General features: G+C 36.0%; 1 protein-coding gene across 1 annotated transcript in view; it reads left to right on the top strand.

Annotated features, from left to right (window-relative positions):
* The window catches only part of DSG1 (desmoglein 1), a 39998-nt gene that overhangs the window by 5419 nt on the left and 12792 nt on the right, over positions 1–21787 (top strand). The window contains exons 2-9 of the mRNA XM_055559051.1: positions 3652–3687; positions 3946–4077; positions 5276–5431; positions 7542–7686; positions 10497–10663; positions 15731–15865; positions 16456–16641; positions 19359–19618. Coding sequence (XP_055415026.1) covers positions 3652–3687; positions 3946–4077; positions 5276–5431; positions 7542–7686; positions 10497–10663; positions 15731–15865; positions 16456–16641; positions 19359–19618 — 1217 coding nt within the window. The remainder of the gene's footprint in view (positions 1–3651; positions 3688–3945; positions 4078–5275; positions 5432–7541; positions 7687–10496; positions 10664–15730; positions 15866–16455; positions 16642–19358; positions 19619–21787) is intronic.

Here is a 21787-nt window from a genome sequence, read left to right as displayed (position 1 = left end):
TTCACACCCCATCTGTCTTTCAGTTTTCCCTTCCTTTGACATCCTTGATTTTGCATGACATTTTCTTCCTGTTTCTTCAGCCACTTCTTTTTCTCCTTTTCATTTCTTATTTTTTGTCATTGTTCCCAGTTACATAAATGTAGGAATTCCCATGTTTCATTCTTATCCCCAGGCTGTGTCTTGGCTGTATTCTTGAGGGATTTCAAATTCTCCCATGATTTCAACTAAGCAAACTGAGCAGTTATTCCTCCACATATCAGGCCTGAAGCACCAGTGTTCATGGTGCTGATGTGTTTTTCAAATAGCTAAGCCTCTTCACCCAGGCCCTTTTCTGGCATCTTAAACTTGTCGTGTTCCAACCTGCTAAATTCTGCTATGCCCTTGCTCCTGATCTGCCAGTTTAAAACTGCCATCGCCTGAAATTCTTCCCTCTCTTGACTCCCACATCCCATTGGTTCTCAAGCCCTGTCAGTTCCACCCATGCAGTATCTCTCCTTTAATCTTTTCTGGTCTGTTCCCACTGCTCCCCTTCAACTCTGCATCTCCGGCCTAATTTGATGTAAAACATTCGCTGCTGGTGGCCTGTAATCACTGACTCTTCCTGTGGTTGGAGTAATCTTTTAAACCCACAATTTTATCATGCCTTTCCCATGATCAAAAAATTTCAATACTGTCCTACTGCACACAGAGATTTATTCTTAGAATTGAAAAGGTAACTGTATATAATTTAGTCTACCCCTGTCGTTTCACAAATGAGAAAACTAAGAGAATTCAGCAAGTACACTGAAAGTTCTCTGACCCTATGAAGTACTTTATTTCATTATTTTGCCTTTGAAAGTCCAAGAATGGCTATTTCAGAGTTTTTTGGTTTTTTTCCTGGACTCTGAGCAAATCACAGTAAGATTATGTTAACAAAACATAATTTTAAGCAGACTTGGCAGCTTTTTAATTACTAATCCAGTTGAGAGCCTGACTCTATGGTGAAACTTGCTTGGTCTTCTGCCTGAGTTGCTACTCATGGGAAAAAGAATGACCCAGCTTCATAAAGTTGGAAGGTTTCTTAGTCATCTGGCATAGTTCTCCAAAGCAAACAGCAAGCACTGACACTTCGGTGTGGTAAGGGAAGTGCAAGACAGATAACAGATGCATACACAATTCTGTAACTACGAAGAAATGGCTCCCAGACAAATAAGATACCCCCACACCCCAGTCCACACCTACAAATTAGAGGAAAAAGTGTTCATGCGTTCACAGGTAGCAAGAAATACATACCTGCATTAACATCATTTCAATTCGGTGCCCAAGAGGGACTCTACAATAACATTTCAGTTACTTGCCCAAAGTAACTTGGACCATTTGGGTCATTTATTGTTCTTTCTCCTCCCACCCCACACATAGCATTACTGTTAGTGCTGTTATTATTGTATATAAGCATTCCTATTAATAATTCACAAGGATATTATGAGATTAGATTAAAATCAGAATTATTTTGAATTCTCAAAGTTGTAATAATGTCAATTCTTCATAGTATATTTTACTTAGAAATTTACTTGGAATAAGCCATCTTATATTACACATACCACAAACACAAATTTAGGCTGAATTGTTTTGGATTGTGAGTGTGTGCTCAGTCACTCAGTCATATCCAACTCTTTGTGACCCAGCCAGGCTCCTCTCTCCATGGGATCTTCCAGGCAAGAATACTGGACTGGGTTGCCATTTCCTCCTCCAGGGGATTTTCCCAACCCAGGGATCAAACCCCTGTCTCCTGACTCTCCTGCATTGGCAGGCAGATGCTTTTATATTTAGCCCTAAATTAATATCCAAACTTCAATTTCTTCATCTGTAAAATGGAAAGAATTATAGTATTGACCACATATACTACTGAAGATTGAGTGCATGGATTCCTCTAAACACATTTTCCAATACTTAGTTATCATCCAGTAAATTGTAATGGTGATTAATGATAATGATTAACATTTGATACCATGAGTATATAATTTCTATAATAAAAACATAATCTCTTTATACCACTGATATTAACCATTATGAATTATGGAAAATTTTTTAAAATATGTATTAGAGACTAAAATTTTATTTTAAGGGTAAAATTGAAAGTGACTATAAAAAATAATTATTATATTTTGAAATTACTATTATTAGTATTTTTTAAAATACAAACTATAATTTTCTCTTATCAGTGGTCCAGATAAAGTCTAATTATGATAAAAGCTTTCATAATTAGCAAATCTGAAAAAAAAAAACAGAAGTTAAAATTTTCTTATTTGCTACTGCTGCTGCTAAGTCACTTCAGTCGTGTCTGACTCTGTGCAACCCCATAGACGGCAGCCCACCAGGCTCCCCCGTCCCTGGGATTCTCCAGGCAAGAACACTGAGTGGGTTGCCATTTCCTTCTCCAATGCATGAAAGTGAAAAGTGAAAGTGAAGTCACTCAGTCGTATCTGACTCTTAGCGACCCCATGGACTGCAGCCTACCAGGCTCCTCCATCCATGGGATTTTTCTGGCAAGAGTACTAGAGTGGGGTGCCATTTTCTTATTTAGGGGTGAATAAAAACTAAGAATTTATACCATCTTTAACTAATTCTAAGTTAAATTTAATAAATGTAAACAAATCCTTCAAATCAACACCTAATTTTTAGATATTTTACAATGTCTTAGTATATTGATATAGTAGACTTAATATATAAATGTATGTTTTTAGAAGTGCCTTTGTCTTTAGAAAAAATAATTTAAATTATATGTATAATTTTACACTATAAATCATATATAAAGATCAAGGCCAGAGCTAAAACTAGGGAGAGTTCTGTTTGACTAGTTCATTTGTTTGACAGGGAAATTGTTTAATGCAGGAGAAAAGATTAATGAAAGTTGCTTACACAGCAATTTGTCCCTACAGTCTTGTAATTTATTTTCATTGCTGTGGAAGGATGCATTTATATCATCTGTTTTGTTTAGTGCCAATAATAAAACATCAAATATGAACTCATTTTTACATAAAGAAAATTGTTTTGATTTCAGCATTTTTATCCTCATATTTCAAAGTAAATTAAAGATTTATCATCATAAGATTTTCAAGAATACTCGAAAATCTTCCATCTAGAACTGGTCTGTGAAAAAGCAAACATTCCAAAGTTTTCCAGATATTTTCTGTGCTATATGCTTTCTTTACTTCAGATTTTCTTTTCTATTTCCATCTGTGTCTAGTCAGATCCCAAAACTATAGTCAAATATTTTAGTATCATTACATACTATTGAAATCACTAAATACCATCCAAGTGCTTTCAACTCTTCAGGCATAAGATTTATTAAGAGATCTTGAGTTCTCAGCCTTCATTCTCCCTGGGTTCTAGTTTCAAATATCCTAGCTCATATGATTACAAGTATCTGTACAGGCTAAGGATGAAAAAGAAGTTAACAATAAAAAGTAATGAAAATAAGAGCAAAACTGAAAGGTAAAAACCAAACACAAAAGAATCCTTAGTATCGTCCTCAGACCTTGAGACAGAAACCAAATCCACCTGCTAATGACCCACAAGACTGTTTAATTTTTTTTTTTAAGCAGTGGGATAACATGCATTGTAGAGCAGTCAATTAAAAACTAACTATTATGATTATCTTATTTTTTATAGGTGGTGCTGGAAGTTAACAGTGACTTTAGAATCCAGGTAATATATAGAAAATTAATTTTTTCCAAATTAAAAGTAAAAAAGTAGTTTGGGAGAAGTAATATATTTTCCAATGAAAATTTATAATGTATAAGTAAAGTTAATGTTACGCTAAAATTAATGGATTATCAAAATTACCAATTATTCCAACTAAACATCCTCTCTTTCTGACACTGCCCTGACCTCTAAAATCTCCAGCGGAACGTGAATTATGAATGAAAGTTAATAGATACTATTATTTTGTCCTGCCCACCCCAGGTCAGGGATTATAACACTAAAAATGGCACCATCAAGTGGCACTCCATCAGGAGGCAAAAGCGCGAGTGGATCAAGTTTGCTGCAGCCTGCCGGGAAGGTGAGGACAACTCAAAGAGGAACCCGATCGCCAAAGTAAGTATCAACCCCGAAGCAAAAATCCGAAAACCAGAACAGGCAGAGTTAAATTTTCAAAAGAACCTACCTTTGAAATATTTTATGAGCATATTTCACTGAGAAGTTATGATACAGAACAGAACTATAGCTATTCAGATTAGAAAAATTGAAGCCATCAAAAGTGTAAATTAAGAAATTTAGCCACTTGGGTAGATAGTTGAACACTGACTCATAACATTAGTGAAATTAATATACACAATCATGTGTCACCCTAAACTCTAGATGAAAAAATATAGTGATTTAAACAATGAATTTCATGCTCAGCACATTTACAGGACCCATTTAAATGTGTGCTCTTTCTGTCTCATAATCTTAGAATTGACTTTCTACTTTTAGCTTTCTATGAACATTCACAATGTACCCTCTTTCACATTCTCTTTTCCATTCATTTTCCCTTATTTTCCTTTAGTAAACACCCAGTCACATGTGCATGTGCACACACACACACGGAAACATCTCCACACACAGATTCATACATACAAACATATATACATACATATACACAGATTTACACAGAGATTCCCCCATAAGATTGCTTACAATCATATAATTTTTAATTTCAAAGAGATCCCTGGTTTCCATAAAGTTTATTTGGGGTGGTCTCTTTGATTTTTCTGCTAAATAGGATTCCCTTCCTATTTAAAGAATTAAAACCTTCTACAATAGAGTTGGGTAACTCTCTCTTGTCACCTACATAAATCCACTTAAAACTTTCTTCAAAAACTTTACATTTAAAAAACATTTAATCAAAAGATCAAAGTTATGTAATAACATTGAGAAACTCCTTAAGAGGGTAAGGAGTTCCCTACTGGCCTCAACATTAGCACAGACATTAAAAATAATATGATCCATTTTAAATGTTGAATGAGTGAATGCATGAATGATAACTACACAGATTTAGATTTATGAGAGTGATATTTTACTTTTTTCTTATTTGCTAGAAACTAAAATTGAATTTCTTGTATTACATTGTCATTTACTGCTGAAAATACTAGAGCTGTAATTATTCCACTTATCTAGGAAAATAATTCCTATTTCCAACATTTCTCAAAAGATAACAGGACAACTCACATTCAACAATTCTCAAGAAAGATAGTTATTAAATTGTACTTTTGATTTCCTCTCTGTAATGTTTTCACCTGCGCTCTCTTTGCAGATTCACTCAGATTGCGCTGCAAACCAGCAAGTTACATACCGCATCTCTGGAGTAGGAATTGATCAACCACCTTATGGAATCTTTGTTATTAATCAAAAAACTGGTGAAATTAATATAACATCCATAGTTGATCGAGAGGTCACCCCTTTTTTCATTGTAAGTGCATGAATATGTATGTTCAGGCCTATATTACTTTTGAAATATCTTAAGTTCAGATCATATTTATGTGATTTCAAGAGTCTCAATATTGGGCGTTTTTGGTTGTCTCTTATTTCATGAGCATCCACTGCCCTGACAGAAACAGAAGATTAAGAGAAAGAGGAGTGTTTGCTTAACAGCCTTAGCAAAAAGCGCTAACCTCTCGTCAGCTCCCGTGTCAAGCTAAATGTTTGTCAAGAAGGGCAAGTGCCTAACTTACTTCTTTAATTCAGTTGAAAATATCAGTTCCTCTTAACTCCAATGCCAAATGATGATTTCTGGAACTCCAGATGGGCCTTTCCTGAGTGAACGTACTTGATGATAAATTCATATTGCTCGACTCTCCTGAGCTCAGAATGTGCCTTGGAGAAACTTTAACTCACCCTCAATGAATCTCACTCTATTCTTTACAGTCGCTGTGACAAAACTTCAAACTCTCAACCTCATTTCCACTTTACGCAGCTGACCTACTTCATTAAAAAGTCTGAAGCCTTCCATCACAAACTCCCATAATTAATCCCCTCTCCTCCAGTTCAGAAATGTTCCGAATTAAATCCAAAAAAAGGATCGATTTTCTGCTTTTTCCCAATGACTTATCATAAGAGCTAGCTATTTTCCCATAATCACCTGTCCAAGAACCTTAATCAATCTACTTTGTTTTTTCATCTCTCTTCTGACTGCTCCATTGTCTGCTAATCAATTTCCATCTATCACTAGGGTCAACACTTGTTAATACTTGAAAAACAAAAATAGCGAAATTTTAATATCTTTCTTTGATCTTGTAACCTCTCCAATTCAAACCCTATAATTTCCCAAAATGCCTTCAAATAGTAATCTATGCTTGCAGTTTTTTGCTCATACTGCTTGTCTGTATGCCTCAAACTACTTTAATTCCTTAGTTTTCTATTCCATATCGGTATTCCTGTCTTGTCTCCCACAGTGTTTCCCTGAAAATTCTAAATCAACATGCCAGCCTATTAGCTTCTCTTGAAACACATGCATTTTTATATGAAACACAGTAAGTTCCCTCGGCTTCCCACATAGCGCTAGTGGTAAAGAACCACCTGCCACTGCAGGAGATGTAAGAGAGGCAGATTCGATCCCTGGGTCAGGAAGATCCCCTGGCGGAGGGCATGGCAACCCAACTCCAGTATTCTTGCCTGGATGATCCTATGGACAGAGGAGCCCAGTGGGCTACAGTCCATAGGGTCACAAAGAGTTGGACACGACTGAAGTGACTAAGCATGCACACATGCACAGTAAGTTCACTACATACCAACGAGTTTCGTTCTGGGAGTGCATTCATTAAGTCTGCAAAGTTAGCCTAGGTCCCCAACTAATACAATTGGCTATACAGTACTGTACTGGAATAGATTTATAATACAGTTGCATCTTTTAAAGTTTGCAACTTGAAGGTTCATATGTAGGGGACTTACTGTATATCACATAGGCAAAATAGTACACGTAACACTTATGTAACACCCAATAAGTGAAGCTGGTGTGCTGCAGTCCATGGGGTCACAAAGAGTCGGACATGACTGAACGAATGAACAACAAAAACAAATAATAATATAAACACCCACATAGCTACCACTTAGCCCATGAATGCTATATTTCTTTGAAGCCCCTGTGTGACTCTCCTTTGTCATATTCTCAAATCCCATAACCCCTATTCCTAATTCCAAGCAATGAGTTTTTGCCACTTCACTTCCTTCCTCACATGAATCCTTTTTCTTGGAACACCCTGTCAATTCTCTGCTTCACCTGTTGAAATTTTCTTTGAAGATCTCTCAATCATTACATAGCGACTGATCTGATCTGATCTGATGAAGTCATAGCTATTTTGTTCTTCCTTTATATAACTTATCATGTTACCTTTTCTCGAATGGGATTTTGACTTTGTGTTTGCCTCCCCTTGTAAGTACTGTTTGTGCCTACCTTTGAATAGGAAATCATATGTCTCACTGTTCTTTTAGTTTCCCACAATACCTAAGCATAATGCTCAGAGAAAGTGAGAACTTAATAATTATGGGTTGCACCATGTAATTATTCCTCTTTTCTCTCCTAGATCTATTGCCGGGCTCTGAATTCACTGGGCCAAGATTTAGAGAAACCTCTTGAGCTTAGAGTCAGGGTTTTGGATATAAATGACAACCCTCCAGTATTTTCTATGTCTACTTTTGTAGGACAAATAGAAGAAAATTCTAACGCAAGTAAGTAGTCTACTTTTTTAAGTAAACAAGACTATTGGGTTTCCAGATCATTCTTAACAGTCAGGCATCTAGAGGCTAAACTCTGTCAAGATACTACACCACAAATGTGAAAGATAAGTTTGGAGAAGCATGTAGAACAGGAAGGCATGAGGAAGGTTCCATAATGGCTTTCCCTTCAACCATGGAAGCAGCTCCAACTGTCACACACAAGAAGCAACGCTAAAGAAATGGGAGGAACTTGCTCACACACCACCTCTGTAGTAGATTCCTAAGGAAAAGTTCCAAAAGTATTTTGCACAGTGATGACAGAGGCACTGGGAAGAGAATTTAGCCTCCCAGTCTGACTACTTTGAGGGGCTTCTGTGGTGGCTCAAATGGAAAAGAATCTGCCTGCAATGCAGGAGACCTGGGTTCAACCCCAGGGTAGGGAAGATCCCCTGGAGAAGGGAATGGCTACCCATTCCAGTATTCTTGACTGGAAAATTCCATAGACAGAGGAGCCTAGCAGGCTATAGTTCATGGGGTCGCAAAGAGTCAGATACGACTGAGTGACTAACACACACACACACACACACACACTGACTACTTAAAGGGGAATCTCATCCACTTCTATTCATGTTGCTTTTTAAAAAAAATATAACTACTTTAACTCACAGAAATCACCTCTAGACAATCTATTTGGTGTTCATAATCTTCAAGAGCTTTTTTTGACAGCAAAGAAATACAAAACGCCTACAACGCGGGAGCCGGGGTTTGATCCCTGGGTTGGGAAGATCCCCTGGGGAAGGGAAGGGCTCCCCACTCCAGTATTCTTGCCTGGAGAATTTCATGGACAGAGGAGCCTATAGTCCATGGGGTCGCAAAGAGTCGGACATGACTAACTTTCACTAAATACAAAACAAGCATTTCCCCCTTCATATATATGATTTAAAAATATATGTTTTGTTTGCTTTTTATTCAAATCACTGGTTTTATGTATTTGAAATGTATTTTAAATCTAATATGTCTGGTCCTCCATGTGGATTTAAAGGTGACCATCTCAAGGGATGCCAGTGGAAGGGCACCAGAAAATCTAGAAACTAGATCCAGTATTTACTCTCAAGAGCTTTCACAATCTAAACGTGTAATTACTTCCTTGTGGATTACTGTTGAAAGCAATATTTTAACTGCCAAATATTCAATCACTTGTGCAGATAGTGTATTAACTGCTTAGGTTACCACTGAAGATTGTCCTAAATATATCAAAAAACAGCAGAGATACTGTCTCATTTAAATTCAAAACTTCAACTTACCATAGTACTTTTAATTTTTAAGCAGTATGCTGCTGCTGCTGCTAAGTCGTTTCGTTTGTGTCCGACTCTGTGCGACCCCAGAGACGGCAGCCCACCAGGCTCCCCCATCCCTGGGATTCTCCAGGCAAGAACACTGGAGTGGGTTGCCACTTCCTTCTCCAATGCATGAAAGCAAAAAGTGAAAGTGAAATCGCTCAGTCGAGTCTGACCCTCAGCGACCCCATGGACTGCAGCCCACCAGGCTCCTCCGTCCATAGGATTTTCCAGGCAAGAGTAATGGAGTGGGGTGCCACTGCCTTCTCCTTTAAGCAGTATAATTTCTTGTAAACTCAAATAATTCCTACATTTTAATTTTTATTTGTTAAAATATTATACCTATATTTTAAACTTTTAAAAATACTACTATAAGAAGGTTTGCTATAAAAATTTCACAAAATGTGAGTAAAAATGGAATAAAATGCATTCTTTGCTCTTCTTTGTACCATTCTTCAGAGGCAAACAGAATCACTAGTTACTTAGGTACATACTTTCTATAATCCTGTAAATATATATAAACATATTTCCAAAGAAGAAACAAATGTGACCATATTTTACATACTAATCTACAGTGTGAATTTTTAAATATATTTTGAACACATTTTCATATTAGGAAATACAGGTTTCATCATTTAAGAGTTTCATGAGATTTTATTGTATGAATGCACCATAATTAATGAAATAATTGCCTCTGAAAACACTTAAAAATGCTGAAATAAATACACACAGAGATTGAGAGAGAGAGGAGCTGATAGTTTATGTCTAAAGACAAGGCCAATTGTGCTTGAAACAGAGTTGAGTATAGAAAAGTCTGGTTTATGAATGCTTGCAGCTCTTCACATTCTCCAGCATCCTTCATCAGAACTACCAATAAGATCACTGGAAAAGGTGAAGAACCGGTGCAGAATGTAATTACATATGTATCTCTTTAAACCTGCTAGATACCTAGCACTTTCCTAGAGACCACACAAAATAGAATAATAAAATATATTTACTGAATGTGTATTATTCAATAGGAACTTCACATAATTTTATTTCATATAACTGTTTCTTTCATGAACTCAGTGAGGACAATCCAATTGCATCCCCATTTATAGATGTGGAAACTGAGGCCAAGATCACATAGCTAGAAAGTGCTGTAGTTGGGAGAGTTGGTCTGTCCTTATATCACGTTGTTTCACCATAGAAGCCTTTAAAAAATAATTATACTAGAATAAGAAATGTAAAAGCAGAAGAAAATATTTCATTGTTTTTTAAATACCAGTAATGTCTAAAGTTCTTGGCAAAATGTGATCTTTTCATCAAGACAAAGGTATAGAAAAGGAGCTAAGATATTGATATGTTGAAAAAATAGAAAGGGGAAATGGTGGAGTTCCCATTACATGGACTAACTAACCATAACACTTTTTTGGGAAAGCAGTATACTATATTACAACAAAAATGCAAATTGTCCATTTGCAATCAATTTTTCTTGATTTCTAGATACACTGGTGATGGTACTCAATGCTACTGATGCAGATGAACCAAATAATTTGAATTCAAAAATAGCCTTCAAGATCATAAGACAAGAACCTTCAGATTCACCGATGTTTATTATCAACAGATACACTGGAGAAATTCGAACAATGAATAATTTTCTAGACAGAGAGGTATTTTTTTTTCTTTTCAGCGGGTTGTAGTCTCAATGGAACTGATTCTAAAAGCAAGAGTTCTAAGAAAAAGAAATGAAAAAGAAAACAAGTTTAAAATTTTGATTACATAACCTTTTCACATAATGGGAATGACATAAGAAATATCTGTGAGATGAAGAAAATCATTCCTCAAATAGATTTTATACTCATTTCTCATTTAATTTACTGAATTTGTCTCAATTTGAAAACTACATTCTAAAAGTACATCTACACAAGGTAGATGTAAAAGCTCTATTTTTTCTAAGTATGTTCTACAGTGAAATAAATTTAAGAAACAATTGCTGTAATGTCCCCCATCGTGGTGAGTCACAATTCAGGTGAACACAATAGAAGCCCCAGGAATTTTTACAGGTTAAGAAACTTGCTTATCTTTTTTGTTTTGTTTGCTTATCTTTCTTTAATCCAGCCTATCATAGGTTCATTTGACAAGAGAACTCTTATTTTCCCTTTTCTCTTCCTATGTCTCACATACTGACAGCCCACTGATTACTTTAGGAAATGACTCATAGAATCAAAATAATGGAGAGGAATTTAGTAACATCCAGACCAGTCTACTCACTTACAAATTAAAAAATAATTACTGATTGTTACCAAATTAGAATCAGCATCACATGGTTTCTATAATACCACGTGGTCCCTTGATTTAATTTTAAAATAGCAACTTTTCATTATTTTTTAATATTGATAGAATATAACTGATGTGCATAATTTCAGGGTTATTAATAAGGAAATTTTATTTTATGCTTGATATTTAATTAAATTTTAAGTGCTATAGCTATTTTTAAATGACCATCTCCCTGCTAATGATTCAGGATTTAGGATAAACCAGATTATTTTAGTGCTCAATAATAACCCAAATGTCATCAGTTTCCAGGTTATTGCTATGTCCTTTATTATTTGTTTGAAAATTATCATCAGAAGAAGTTGACTATTTAGCTTTTTTTCCCCCTCTCAAACTTTCTTAAGGAGTCCAGTGGGATACCTTTACATGAAAAGAGTTGTAATGGTGAAGAACTCTAAACAATAAAGGGACTGTGCAGTCACTGGCAAGCCACTAGAGCACATATTATTTTATTATAATTTTATTCTATATTGGAGTATAGTTAATTAACAATGCTGCATTTGTTTTAGGTGTGCAGCAAAGTGATTCAGCTATACACATACATGTATCTATTCTTTTCCAAATTCTTTCCCATTTAAATTGTTACATGATATTAAGCAGAGTTCCCTGTGCTACAAAATGGGTCCTTGTTGGTCATCTATTTTAAATACAGCAGTTTGTACAAGTCAATCCAAGACGCACAATCTATCCTTGCCCAATCCACCCTTCCTTCCTGGTAACCACAAGTTTGTTCTCTAAGTCTGTGAGCCTGTTCCCCTTTGTAAATAAGTTCATTTGCATCTTTTTTTTTTTAGATTCCACATATAAGCAATACCATATGATATTTATCTTTCTCTGTCTGACTTACTTCACTTAGTATGATCATCTCCAGTTTCATCCATGTTGCTGAAAAGGCATTCTTTTAATGGCTGAGTAATATTCCATCGTACGTATGTACCACATCTTCTTTACCCATTCATTTGTCAATGGACATTTAGGTTGCTTCCATGTCTTGGTCATTGTAAAGAGCACTGCAATGAGCATTGGGGTGCATGCATCCTTTCAAACCATGTTTTTCTCCAGATATATGCCCAGGAGTGGGAATGCTGATTATACAGCAGCTCTATTTTGTTTCTTAAGAAACTTCCATATTTTTTTCATAGTGGCTGCAGCAATTTACATTCCCACCAACAACATAGGAGGGTTCCCTTTTCTCTATACCCTCTCCAACACTTATTGTGTGTAGATTTTTTGATGACAGCCATTCTGGCTGGTGTGAGGTAATATCTCAATGTAGTTTTGATTTGCATCTCTCTAATTTTTAGTGATGCTAAGCATCTTTTCGTGTACTTTTGGCCATCTAATGTCTTCCTTGAATATATGTCTATTTAGACCTTCTGCCCATTTTTTGATTGGGTTGTTTGTTTTTTCATATATAGAGCCACATGGGCTGTTTGTAAATTTTGGAGACTAATCCCTTGTTGTTCAAATCATTTTCTCCCAGTCTCTCAGTTGTCTTTTCATTTTGTTTATGGTTTCCTTAGCTGTGCAAAAGCTTTTGAATTTATTTAGGTTTCACTTGTTTATTTTTGTTTTTATTTTTTTTAAGGAAGGATAATTGCTTTACAGAATTTTGTTGTTTTCTGTCAAACTTCAATGTGAATCAGCCATAGGTATACATATATCCCCTTCCTTTTGAACCTTCCTCCCATCTCCCTCCCTATCCCACCCCTCTAGGTTGATAACAGAGCCCCTGTTTGAGTTTCCTGAGCCATACAGTAAATTCCCGTTGGCTATCTATTTTACATATGGTAATGTAAGTTTCCACATTACTCTTTTCATACATCTCATCCTCTCCTCCCCTCTCCCTGTGTCCATAAGTCTGTTCTCTATGTGTGTTCCTCCATTACTGCCCTGTTATTTTTGTTTTTATTTCCATTACTATAGGAGATGGCTCAGAAAAAAATATTGCTGAAATTTATATGAAAGACTGTTCTGCCTATGTTTTCTTCTAAAAGTTTTATAATATCCAGTCTTACATTTAAATAATCTATTTTGTGTATGATGTTATTTTTGTGTATGATGTTAAAGAATGTTCTAGTTTCATTGTTTACATGTAGCTGTCCAGTTTTCTCAGCACTGAACACCTCTTAATATTGAAGAGACTGTCTTTCCTCCATTGTAAAGTCTTGCTTCTTTTGTTGTAGATTAACTGATCATAGGCGCATGGATTTACTTCTGGGTTTCTATCTTGTTCCATTGATCTATGTTTCTATTTTTGTATCAGTTACATGTTTTGATGACTGTACCTTTGTAGTATAGTCTGAAGTCAGGGAGTCTAATTTTCCTAGCTCCATTTTTGTCAAGAGAGCATTGGCTTTTCAGGATCTTTTGTGTCTCCATACAACTTTTAAGATTTTTTGTTCTTGTTTTGTGAAAAACACCATTGGTGATTTGGTAGGAATTGCATTGAATTTGTAGATTGCCTTGGGTAGTGCAGTCATTTTGACAATATTGATTCTTCCAATTCAAGAACATGGTATATTCTTCCATCTTTTTGTGTCATCTTTGATTTCTTTCATCAGCACCTTATAGTTTTCAGAGTACAGGTCTTTTGTCTCCTTAGGTAGGTTTATCCTCAAGTATTTTATTCTTTTTGATGTGATGAGAAATAAAATTGTTTAATTTCTCTCTCTGAGCCTTCATTATGAGAGCATAGATTTCATTGTGAGAGCAACAGATTTCTGTGTATTAATTTTGTATCCTGCAACTTTGCCAAATACATTGATGAGCTCTAGCTTTCTGGTAGCATCTTTGGGATTTTCTATATATAGTATCATGTCATCTGCAAATAGTGACAGTTTTACTTTTTCTTCCCCAATTTGGATTCAGTTTATTTCATTTTCTCTGATTGTTGTGGCTAGGACTTCCAAAACTATGCTGAGTAAAGGTGGCAAGAGTGGATATCCTTGTCTTGTTCCTTTGTTCCTGATCTTAGAGGAAATATTTTCTAGCTTTTCACCACTGAGTAGGATTTTAGTTGTAGCTTTATCATATTTGGCCTTTATGTTGAGGTATGTTCCTTCTATGCTCACTTTATGAAGAGTTTTATCATAAATGGGTGTTGAATTTTGTCAAAAGCTTTTCTTTTGATGATGATGACAATGAAGATGATCATATGTTTTTATTCTTCAATTTGTTGATGTGATGTATCACACTGATTGATTTGCAGGTACTGAAAAATCTTTGCATCCCTGGGATAAATCCCTCTTGATCATGGGGTATAATCCTCTTAATGTATTGTTGGATTTGGATTGCTAGTATTTTGTTGAGGATTTTCATGTCCATTTTCATCAGTGATATGGGCCTATAATTTTCTTTTTTGTGGTATCTTTGTCTGGTTTTTGTAAGAGGGTGATGGTGGCCTCATAGAATAAGTTTGGGAATATTCCTTCCCCTGCAATTTTTTGGAATAGTTTCAAAAGAATAGGTGTTAACTCTTCTCTAAATGTTTGATAGAATTCACTGGCAAAGCCATCTGATCCTAGACTTTTATTTGTTGGGAGTTTTAAAATCACAGTTTCAATTTTAGTACTTGTGACTAGTCTGTTTGTATTTTCTGTTCCTTTCTGGTTCAGTCTTGGGAGATTGTACCTTTCTAAGAACTTGTCCATTTATTCCAGGTTGTCCATTTTATGGTGTACAGTTGCTTGTAGTACTTTCTCATGATTTCTGTGGTATCCATTGTTACTTCTCTTTTTTTCATATCTAATCTTATTAATTTGAGGCCTCTCCCTTTTTTTCAGAGCAGATATTCTTAACCTGGGATTTGTGGAGAGCCCTCAAGACATCTCTAACTATGAATCCTCTAAAAGTATATGAACTTTGAGTGAGGATGCACACATACATATATCTAGAAAAGGCTTCATGGCTTTTACCAGCTTCTAAAAATTTAAGCACCATCGAATAGAATCAAGAAAACAGATCATCAGTAACTGTACTGCCACATCCTGCCACTCCCCAGAAATGCAAACATTTGCTATCTCTTTATTCTACTTGCACATTCAGGGGCTAATAATTTAGGTACAGAATTTTCATTCTATAAATTCCTGGTAAACAATCTCTCCCCTCCTGACAATTTTGGTCTGCTTCGTCCTGTATATTATTTTTCAGCATATAATAAGGAATGAGGGCTTTTAAATATTTTGCTTCTTTTAAATAATGCTGGATAGGCATTGTTGGGAATAGAAGTGGCAACTTCATATCAACTGATGTGAGATTTGTGAATTTTCAACATTCTGTGTTACCTCTATCTTCGTCATAGATTTACACAAATGTTGAGCCAACATTTTAAAAGATCTTTGTACAAGACAAAATAAGAACTGTCTACATCAACTGTGATATTGTTTGTTGTGTCTTTTTAGCAATATGGCCAGTACTCTCTAGCTGTAAGAGGCTCAGACCGAGATGGTGGGGCAGATGGTATGTCAGCAGAGTGTGAATGCAACATTAAAATCCTTGATGTCAATGATAACATTCCATACATGGAACTGCCAACAGTAAGTAATAGTCCTTGAATTTTTTAAAAGTATTTATTTATTTGGCTGCACCTGGTCTTAGTTGCAGCATGTGGGATCTAATTCCCTGACCATGGATTGAACCTGGGCCCCCTGCATTAGAAGCTTTCAGTCTTAGCCACTGGACCAACAGGGAAGTCCCAGAGTTTGGGTGTGTGTGTGTGTGTGTGTGTGTGTGGCACCATACAGCATGTGGGATCTTAGCTCCCCAGCCAGGGATCAAACCCCTACCCTCTGCACTGGAAGACGGAGTCTCAGCCACTGGACCACCAGCAAAGTCCAGTCCTTGAATTTACTAACTTTAGTTTCCTTACCTTCTAAAATTTGTTCTAACAATTCTCTTTACAGATGTAGTTATTTTTAAGTCATAACACAAAGGTACACACATATTTCATCTCGTGTTTGTTTATATAATACATATGAAAAAAATCCTTATTTGAACAATGAAAAGTCAGACCACAAACATGGATCCCCTTTCTATATCATGAATAACTATAAACTTTCTATATAAAACTAGTATAATTCTCTTTCTCACACAGTTTGTGCTAAAATATTTTTACTTCTTGTTTCAGCAATCCATAAGCATTGAAGAAAATTCTCTGAATTCAAATTTGCTCCAGATTACAGTAATAGATTTGGATGAGGAGTTCTCAGCTAACTGGATGGCAGTCATTTTCTTCATCTCCGGAAATGAGGGGAATTGGTTTGAAATAGAAATGAATGAAAGAACAAATGTAGGAACTTTAAAGGTTGTTAAGGTATGGTACCCTATTATATTATATCCTATCCAATATTTTGTTTTCTTAGCTTTTTTTCAAAGTGGCAATCTTAAAATGATGTTGACACTTCACAAACTTAAATGGGTAAAATAAAAATTACTGTGTTTTAGGGTTATATATGATATAGAGCCTTTTATAGAGAGTTTTTCTGCTTATATCATTTCATAAAAATAGGCCTGAAGTTTTTACTTGAAACTCTTTCCTATCAATACAGTATTCCCTCATGGATCATATAAAGGGAAAGCATTTTTAAACATGAATCTTGTTTTATGCTTGCAACAATAATTGATTAATCCTTTCAGTTTGAAGAATTTTATTTTGAAGCAGATTCAACATGGCCTAAAAAAAGGTATCCCTGTCAATACTATACATCAATTATTATTCACTAACAATATTCATCATATGAATTAAAAGTTGTTAGTTTATCAGAGTTTTTTTACAAAATTAAAATTAGACTACAGTCCATGGAATTCTCCAGGCCAGAATACTGGAGTGGGTAGCCATGCCCTCCTTCCTTCTGGGGATCTTCCCAACCCATGGATGGAACCCATATCTCCCACATTGTGGGTGGATTCTTTACCAGCCTAGCCACCAGCGAAGCCCAAGATTACTGGAGTGGGTAGCCTATCCCTTCTCCAACAGATCTTCCCAACCCAGGAATCAAACCAGGGTCTCCTGCATTGCAGGCAGATTCTTTACCAGCTGAGCTACAAGGGAAGCCCACTGTAATCGTAGGATTATCAAATTCTCATCTCACATTGGCTGCTGACCCAGGCTTATTACAGGCATACATACACTAGAGATTTGGTCCAGATCATCCCAGTCAACAGAGTTCTTCTGTGTCTCCACTACATTATTTATCCACCAATTTAACTGCAGTAGAATTTTCTCTGAGATTCAATGAGGAAAAATGTCTGACTCCTAGATAGTCGACAGTGAAAGTTTCACCCTCTGCTGTTAGACTTGTCAGTCAATTTTTTAAAATCTGCAATAGCTGTGCATGAATTGTATCTGATGAATGCAACACGTATTCCTCATGGTAAAATGCAATCCTCTTTCAACTATTTCCTTCCTTCAAAATTGCCCTGGGAAATGAACTCCTGAGGAATTGTGTCCCTATAGGAATGTGTGATCATTTGTCTCATGTCTTCATAAATGTCACCATACCTAGAGCTTCCATTCACTTAGTCATTGCACACATACCTTAGTTTATTCTCTACAGTATCCCTGCAAATTAGGTTCTATGCCCACATTACAAATAAATATACTGAGGTTCAGAGAGAGTTTGTAACCTGCTCAGTTCTCATCTCCAGTAAGTGGGACAACTGACATTCAAACCTCGGCTTCTCTAGCTATTAAGTTTACATTCTTTTTTTCACTATCCTATCTAGAATTCCATGCTGGGAAAACTGAGTCCTAATCTATTACACCCCAAACTATGATGTTACTTTAGAAAATTGATTTATCTATCTGGCCTCAATATCTCTATCTGTAAAATGGGATTAATGTTGATTTTTCTCCCAGATGTGTGTGACATCATGTATCAATTTTTTGTTAGGATTATATGCATGTAATAAGTGCATAGAGCTTCCCTGGTAGCTCAGTCAGTAAAGAATTTGTCTGCAGTGCAGGAGACCCACGTTCGATCCCTAGGTCGGGCAGATCCCCCTGGAGAAGGAAATGGCAATCTACTCCAGTATTTTTGCCTGGAAAATCCTATGGACAGAGGAGCCTGGTGGGCTACCTTCCATGGGGTCGCAAGAGTTGAACATGACTTAGTGACTGCTGCTGCTGCTGCTACTGCTAAGTCGATTCAGTCGTGTCCGACTCTGTGCGACCCCACAGACGGCAGCCCACCAGGCTCCCCCGTCCACCACAATAAGTGCATATGATGTGTATATATACATAATTTTATAACCATTCTTGGAGGTGCAAATAGAGATAATATTAGAGCAAAGACTGAAAATTTTAGCTAATTGGAGCGCTCAATGTGTGAACTGATGGTCATCTAATCCACTCTTGTGAAAATTTAGAAAAATGTAGTTGGTATTTACATGCATACTGCATAGTTGTGGATTATATGAGTAGTGGATTTTGACATCATCTTTCATACTGAAAATGACCACTTGATAATTTTATAATGTAAAATGAATTTTTTCCTGGATATATTGAATAAACTATGGATTTCATTATTTACATATTATATTCTATTATTTGCTTTATTGAAAGAAATCACATATACAAAATAAAATTTCTTGTAAATAGTTCTTTATGGATAAAATCAGCCAAATGATTGAGACTAGATATATTTGGCCCATTCTTTGTAATAAATAGGGCTATTTTCTGAGAAACATGAAATGATAGCAACTAACATAAGCTGTCTTTGCACTACAAAATCAATGGATTTGACCATCTGTATTATTTTAAATTTTTTAATTTGGTGGACAGTTAGAACTCACACATTTTTAACTTTTTCAACAAAGGATCTAAGACTACTAGATTTTTTTCTTACTGTATTTTCATGTGTTTGTATTGAATTGAACATAAAGTAAAAATAGATTGTGTATTTATATGTATTTAGATTTTATTAAAGAAAAAGATATAAGAATTTCTTTTGCCTCTAATCAAAGAATTTCTCTTTCCTATAGAATGCTTTTTCTCCTTCTAGTAAAACCATTTCACTCTGTATTTTCTAGCCCCTAGATTTTGAAGCTGTGAATAATCTGCAACTTAGTCTTGGTGTTAGAAATAAAGCTGAATTTCATCAATCAATTATGTCTCAATATAAACTCACAGCAACTGCAATCTCTGTGACCGTGTTAAACGTAATTGAAGGCTCAGTGTTCCGTCCAGGTTCAAAGACATTTGTAGTAAATAGTAACATGGGACAAAACTATAAAATAGGAGAGTATGTAGCTTGGGATCTCGACACAAATCGGCCTTCAACAACTGTTAGGTAAGACTGATTTTTTCCAACTAATTTTCACCACATATTGAACTGTATCTGAATTAAAATAGTTTTCACTATTTCTGAAATTCAATCATATAACATACAAACTGGTGAACTGTTACTTAATTTGAGTGTTTAAGAAAGTATAAAAATCTGTGAAAAATGTAAGATGGAAAGTGTGAAGGTTTAAAATGTGAAAACAATTGTATCTTGAAAGTTTGACACTCCTGTGTTTATATATTTTATTGATCAGTTAGCTGATTTCCACATATCATGGTATTCCCCTTGGAAGATTTGATGGATTGATTTTTCCATTACAAATCCACCCATTGAAATCAATTAGACTTAGCTAACTCATATCAGTTACTTTCTTACTTTAATCAGCACTTAATATTGGTCAACAATAACCTTGATATGAAAAAGTTGGTTACATTAAGGAAAAGGTCATGCTTTGTAGTTTTTTTTAACTCTATATATCCAAATGTTTCTACTTGATCATGAAAAATCACTGTATTATATGTGCACATGTATTTTGAAAAGTGCCTGTAGTCAAGAACAATGGTGGGGTGGAAAGACCTCACAAATGAGTTTTAAAAGTTTTTGCTCTGTAGTCAACTCACTCCATATGAGTATTATAGCTCTTACCACACTGTGCCATTCCTTTTTTTTTTTTTTTTTTAATGTTATTGGAATATAGTTGCTTAAGGCTTCCCAGGTGGCTCAGTGGTAAAGAATCCAGTTGCCAATGCAGGAGAAGCAAGAGACGTGGGTTCAATCCCTGGGTCGGGAAGATCCCCTGGAGGAGGGCATGGCAACCCATATTCTTGCCCCAGTGGAGAATTCCATGGACAGAGGAGCCTGGTAGGCTTCAGTCCATGGGGTCATAAAGAGTTGGACACGACTGAGCGATTGAGCAGGAGCTGGAGCATGTTGCTTTCCAGTGTTGTGTTAGCTTCTACTATACAGCAAAGTGATTCAGCTAAACATATACATATATCCCTTCATTTCTGGTTTCCTCACAGGTCACCACAGACTACTGCCTAGAGTTCCCTGAGCTATACAGTAGCTTCTCATTAGTTACCTGTTTTATACATGGTATCAACAGGGTATATATGTCAGTTCCAATCTCCTAATTCATCACACCCCTCCTTCCACCTTGGTATCCATACATCTGTTGTCTATATCTGTCTCTATTTCTGCTTTATAAATAAGATCATATACACGAATTGTTTTCAGATTCCACACACAGGCATTACTATCTACGGTCTTTGCACCACCATTGCTGATAAGCTCTCTTGTACTCCACAGATGTGAGTTCACTGAGGGAAGACCACACCCCTACCTCTGACTCCTTTCCAAGTTCTATTCCCCACGATTAGCACAATGCCCGACACAGAGAGTTCTCTAACCAATGTATGTCTAACAAACATATAAATGGAAGGAAAACTTCAAGGATGAGGAGAGGAAGAGAATAGAGAATAGGATAAAGGTGCAAGACAAGGATGGAGTTTGGAATCCACAAGAAATCCTGTAAATGCACTGTGTATATGGGGAGGGGTTGGAACTAGGAAAGGGATGAAAGCCAAGCTCTGAAGAAATAACTTCTTTGGTATGAGAAAAGTTTAGAGTTAGCAGCAGTCCAGGAAGTCCCAGTATCTGGGTTGTCCAGGACAGTTCTGATGCTACCAAAATCAAATGAAAATGAGGCTGCAAGTATCAAGGGATTATTCAGACATCCAAGTGGGTGTAATAGACATTCCATCACAAGTGGTTGCTTAATTCTTTTTCTTAAATTTAAATCCCCCTCCATTTCTGAATGTCCTCAGACAAAGTTTCTAATGATTGAAAATTATATCCAGGGGTTACATCTACTGGCAGGAAACATGTTTTAAAATCAAAACCATCACCTCACACCAGTTAGAATGGCCATCATCAAAAAATCTACAAACAATAAATTCTAGAGAGGGTATAGAGAGAAGGAAACCCTCCTACATTCCCTCCTGTTGGTGGGAATGTAAACTGATACAGCCATGATGGAGAACAGTATGGAGATTTCTTTTTTAAAAAACCTAGGAATAAAGCTACCATTTGACCCAGCAATCCCACTACTGGGCACATACCCTGAAAAAAACCATAATTCAAAAAGACACATGTACCCTAACATTCACTGCAGCA

The sequence above is a fragment of the Bubalus kerabau genome, chromosome 21, assembly GCF_029407905.1.
Source record: "Bubalus kerabau isolate K-KA32 ecotype Philippines breed swamp buffalo chromosome 21, PCC_UOA_SB_1v2, whole genome shotgun sequence".
NCBI classification, from domain to species: Eukaryota; Metazoa; Chordata; class Mammalia; order Artiodactyla; family Bovidae; genus Bubalus; species Bubalus kerabau.
Note: the sequence above shows the minus strand (reverse complement) of the source record. Positions and strands in the feature narration are given on the sequence as shown.